The 6,064-nt window shown below is 44.9% G+C and overlaps 1 protein-coding gene across 1 annotated transcript in view; it reads left to right on the top strand.

Moving 5' to 3' along the window:
- Positions 1–2,452: 2,452 nt before the first annotated feature.
- LOC106817300 (trithorax group protein osa-like) overlaps positions 2,453–6,064 on the top strand; it is a gene marked incomplete at its 5' end in the record, with an annotated part of 19,243 nt that continues 15,631 nt past the window's right edge. Inside the window, 3 exons of the mRNA XM_014821963.1 lie at positions 2,453–2,532; positions 3,015–3,243; positions 3,562–3,699. Of these exons, the coding sequence (XP_014677449.1) occupies positions 2,453–2,532; positions 3,015–3,243; positions 3,562–3,699 (447 nt within the window). The remainder of the gene's footprint in view (positions 2,533–3,014; positions 3,244–3,561; positions 3,700–6,064) is intronic.

Here is a 6,064-nt window from a genome sequence, read left to right on the forward strand (position 1 = left end):
GACAGACAGACAGGACCGACAGTGACAGACAGACAGAGACAGCGAGGCAGACAGACAGAGACAGATCATACATAGGAGAGGAGAGAGAGAGAGGAGGTCTCGCGTATGTGTAGGGAGAGAGGAGAGAGATTTAAGAACACCGTAAAACGACGAAAACTGACAACAGCTACACACACAGTGCAAAACTGACAACATGGCCAACAACAGTGACAATACGCGACAATGATCTGACACACGACGACAAGCTATAACCAAGTCCCTAACAGTTGACAACAAGTGCAAGCGGTACAAAAATCAGCAAACAGTATGACACAACAGTTGACAACAACTGACAAGCGACAACAAAACACAACAGTGGACAACACTGACAACAACTGACAAGCACAATTCTGCCGTGAAAGGCTGCAGCACAGTGGGCCCCCTGAACTCACTCGGCTCCCGTCGCGTTGACGGGACATCACATGTTCCTCGGGGATACCACTGTGGCATACTGCCATATAATAGCCCCTGTCGACATTGGCTCCGCGCCCGCCGTAAACTCACCCCTCCCCACCGGTGAATCTAGCATTGGTTTGGGATGAGTAAGGAGACAGAAGACTCATAGATATTTCTATTTTAATATACCTATGACTACAATGTAATTTCATTCTATCGAATACTATGACTGCCTACCTATAATTAATCGTACATCAGCTAAACTACACATAATACCCAGCATAAATAAAGCTACGCGATAACTTATAAATAGATTATGCACATGCATGACGCCGAGACATAGAACAAATGAATGCTACATCTATATATTAAACATAATACCTATAGTAACTGCATATAACTAAACCTAATACATGTACATATAATCATAATTAACTGAATACTACATGTACATATTACTACATATAACTATAACTACATGTACATATACTACATTAACTATAACTACATGTACATATTACTTCATATAACTGTAACTACATGTACATATAACAACATATAACTATAACTACATGTACATAATCTACATATAACTATAGTATAACTACATGTACATATTATTACATATAACTATAACTACATGTATCATATTACTACATATAACTATAACTACATGTACATATAATTACATATAACTATAACTACATGTACATATTACTACATATAACTATAACTACATGTACATATTACTACATATAACTATAACTACATGTACTATATTACTACATTTTACTACATATAAATATAACTACATGTACATATTACTAGCATATAAACTATAACTACATGTACATATTACTACATATAACTATAACTACATATACATATTACTGCATATTAACTATAACTACATATACATATTACTATATATACTATAATACTACATGTACATATACTACATATAACTATAAAACATGTACATATTGACTACATATAACTATAACTACATGTACATATTACTGCATATAACTATAGTATAACTACATGTACAATTAACTACATATAACTATAACTACATGTACAATTTGACTACATATACACTATAACTACATGTACATATTACTACATATAACTATAACTACATGTACATATTACTACAGTATAACTATAGTTAACTACATATGTACATATTACTATATATAACTATAACTACATGTAAATATTACTACATATAACTATAGTATAAATACTAATGTACATATTACTACATATACTATAACTACATGTACATATTACTATATATAACTGTAACTACATGTACATTTACTACATATAACTATAACTACATGTACATATTACTGCATATAACTATAGTACGTATACTACAATGTACATATTACTACATATAATATAACTACATGTACATATTACTACATATAACTATAACTACATGTACATATTACTACATATAACTATAACTACTGTAGGCTATACTTCATATAACTGTAACTAATCAATGTAATATAACTGCATATAACTAGAATTCTACAGAAGAAAGAGGCGATGTTGCAGCACATCCACCAGCGTTAGTCGGCGAGTGAATTAGGCTGAGTTAATTAATTAACGAGGCGGAAACTTATAATTACCTCGTAACGAGGCTAACCCCCCCCCCATCCTTTCACTTTGTACTTTTTCCTCGCTTAAAAACACTACGGCGATTAAATCCCCCCCCACCCACACCATCACCCTCCACCCACGCCGATACCCGCCTGCCACGTAGGTGGAGGAGGGGAGAGAGAGAGAGGGGGAGGAGGTGAGAGAGAGAGAGGGGAAGGAGGCGAGAGAGAGGGGGAGGAGGTGAGAGAGAGAGAGGGGGAGGAGGTGAGAGAGAGAGAGGGGAAGGAGGTGAGAGAGAGGGGGAGGAGGTGAGAGAGAGAGAGGGGGAGGAGGGGAGAGAGAGAGAGGGGAAGGAGGCGAGAGAGAGGGGGAGGAGGTGAGAGAGAGAGAGGGGGAGGAGGTGGTCCGACGATCAACAAGAACCAGATAGACCTCTACAAGCTGTACCTAGCCGTGCGCGACCGCGGCGGCTTCCTAGAGGTGAGAGAGAGAGGGGGAGGAGGTGAGAGAGGGGGAGGAGGTGGTCCGACGATCAACAAGAACCAGATAGACCTCTACAAGCTGTACCTAGCCGTGCGCGACCGCGGCGGCTTCCTAGAGGTGAGAGAGAGTGGGAGGAGGTGAGGGAGAGAGGGGGAGGAGGTGAGAGAGAGTGGGAGGAGGTGAGAGAGAGAGGGGGAGGAGGTGATAGAGAGGGGGAGGAGGTTAGGGAGAGAGGGGGAGGAGGTGGGAGTAGGTGAGCAAGAAAGCAGTGAGCGAAAGTGAGTGAGAGAGACAGTGAGCCTAGCCTCACGGGAGCGATTTCGGAGGTTTGAAGAGCGAATCGCTCATCGCTCCCGTGTATTTCTTACCCTGGACCCAACCCCCTGACCTGACCCCACGAGTCACGACCCTACCCCGGGACTCTACCCTGAGATCGCCCGTCGCTCATCGCTCCCGCGTATTTCCTACCCTGGCTGCAGGTGACTCGCGCAAAGCTGTGGAAGGATATCGCCGCGCATCTGAAGGTGAGCATTTCCGCTAGCGCCGCCTACACCGTACGCAAGCACTTCGTCAAGCACCTGCTGCCGTACGCGTGCAAGTTCGACCACGGCGGCGTCGACCCTCAGAGCGTGCTGTCGCAGCTCGAGTCGCAGGCGTCGCGAAACAAGAAGCAGCGCGCCGAGCAGAGCCGCTGCGCGCCATCTCCAGGTGAGAATCGGAAACTTTTTCGGAATTTTTATTTTTTTTTGGTCGAACGTATTTGTTTATTGTTGTTGGTGTTTTTTTCCGTAATTTCTCACGTTTTTTATTTTTGTTTGACTTGGGTATTATTAAAGGTGGTAGTGCCTCATTTTCATTTACAATGTGAAAGATAGTTGCTCCATGACTTCTGGTGTCTGGTGTCTTCCACAGGTCACATCTGCCCTCCTCCTTGCCCAATACCTTCCCATCTCCCTCGTGTACTCTTGCATGAGTTGTCTCTGTCGACATTGATCGACGTGCATGCTCTTGCGTTTTCCCTAACAGCTGGTTCGTCGAATTCTCAAGACTCGTTTGGCGCCGCGTACGGAGCGCCGGGCATGGAAGGCTACAACCAGTACCCGCCACCAGGGGGCGCAATGGAGTACAACCAGGGCATGTACGGACCAGGCGGAGGACTGATAGGTGAGCGCGCACGCATCATAGACGTTCATGTGTTTGTCACGCGCGAGTGAGTTTGATTGTATGCGCACGTACGCACGTGTGTATGTACTTATAAACAGTACATGTACATAAGTGAACATATGTGAATGAACAATGTACATGACATGTGTATGAATGTGTATATATTATGTACGTACGTACGTACACACACATGCATATACATGCGTACATGTGTACATGTATGTGTACAGATGTACATGTATGTGTACAGATGTACATGTATGTGTACAGATGTACATGTATGTGTACAGGTGTACATGTATGCGTACAGGTGTACATGTATGCGTACAGATGTACATGTATGCGTACATATGTACATGTATGCGTACAGGTGTACATGTTTGTGTATTGCTGTCTATGTAAGTATGTGTACATCAGTGGGAAGTGAAACAGCTGCGCAAGCGCCCCATAGCAAACGTCACGTCACTAAGACGACGGCAGTGCAGCCTCCCACGCCGTCCGCCCGTCGAGCCTCCCCGTTACCGTGGCGACCTGCTAACGAGGCTGCTGCATGGCTACGCACGTGCGGGGATGCGGGGCGACGCACCGGCCGCCCCCGCAGCCGAGATGCAAGGGTGGGAGGTGGCGGGTCGTACCAATTTAGTCGTGGGGGTAGGGGCGGTGTCGGAGCCAAGCAGCTGGCGGCACTGAAGCGAGATTTCGATACGAGAGTCGCGAAAATTCTCTTGTCTACACATGGATGTTAGGGGGGAGGGGTCACAGGGGTGTTAAGGGGGAGGAGTCACAGGGGTGTTAAGGGGGAGGGGGTCACAGAACACGGTCATAAAGCCTGGGGCAGCGCGTCAAAAAGCAAATACACGCAGAAGATAATGTGGACCGTCCACCAGATGGCACCACTTGTCAGCCTAACATCAGAGCATCCGGATGTGTAGCGCGGTTTTGTGGGGATAGTGGGATTTGCGGACGCATTACGAAGTTAGAGGGCGCCGGTAATGTTGGGATGCCCCGCCATCTTCTGCCCGGAGTTTTCACTCGTGCTATATTTTACTCGTGCGCTTTTTTGCTGTTTGTTTTACTAACCATGTGCGCGCCGCTTGCTTTCCTGCTTGCGCTGCTTGCTTTGCTGCCTGCTTGCTTGTTTCCCTCCCTGCCTGCCTGCCTGGCTGGCTGGCTGCCTGTGTGTTTGGTCTGGCCGCGCTTTACGTGTGTTGCTGTTTTCGTTTCTGCAGCACGTTTTATTACAGCTTTCTGCATCCGTCGTCATCGTCGTCGTCGTTGCCGCGGGTTACGGTGTCTGGCTGCTGCCGGAGGCACCGCCCGCTATGACGCTCGTGTGGGGGAGGGGAGGGGGGAGGTGCCGCCTGTTTGTGGCTGCACGTGTGTGTGTGTGTGTGTGTGCGGCACACGGGCTGGTGTCTCGGAGTGACGAAGCTGGTTATGTTGCATCGGTCGTCGCAGTGACAGCGTATATGCAGGATTTGATTTGAAGCGATGATGATTGATCGATTGATGATTGATCGATTTGTCTCGTGTTGATGTTGTTTTTGCTTTTCGTTGCTGTGTGTGTGGGGGGGGGAGGCTGGACGGAGAAATGGCAACCTTGACTGATTCATTTGCGCTTCATTTGTTGTTATTTTGGTTATGGTGATGATGATTGTTGAAGTTGATAACGTTGATGATGATGATGATGATGATTGTCGAAGTTAATAACGATGATGATTATAATGATGATGATGATGAAGATAATGATGATGGTGAAGATGATGATAATAATGATGATGATGATGATGGTGATGATGATGATGATGACGATGATGATGATGATGATGATGATGATGACGATGGGGAGGGAATGTCCGCCTAGCATGTAGGAGGCTAATGATCAGGGCGAGTGAGCGGGGGAGGGAGCTCGGGGGAGAGCCATCTGTAACGCATACATGTACATATGTACGCAATACATGTAGCAGTCTGTACGCATACATGTACATCCTGTACCATACATGTTACATCTGTTACGCATACGTGTACACCTGATACGATGACAGTGTAACACTGTAGCACATACCATGTAACATATGTAACGATACATGTAATATGTATGCAAAAAATACATGTAATATTAATTGTATACATACACATACATGTACAATAACATGTACCATGTAACGCATACCATGTCACTGTAACGCATCATGTACACAATACATGTACACATTGAATACATGTAACTGTTATAATAACATAGTACATCTGTAACGATACATGTACTGTAAGCATACATATAAACTGGTAACATATACACCTGTAACTACATGTACACTGTAACATCATGTACACTGTAGACATTACTGTACGCTGGTTATGC

Source organism: Priapulus caudatus, unplaced genomic scaffold, assembly GCF_000485595.1.
Source record: "Priapulus caudatus unplaced genomic scaffold, Priapulus_caudatus-5.0.1 Scaffold1671, whole genome shotgun sequence".
Taxonomy (NCBI): domain Eukaryota; kingdom Metazoa; phylum Priapulida; class Priapulimorpha; order Priapulimorphida; family Priapulidae; genus Priapulus; species Priapulus caudatus.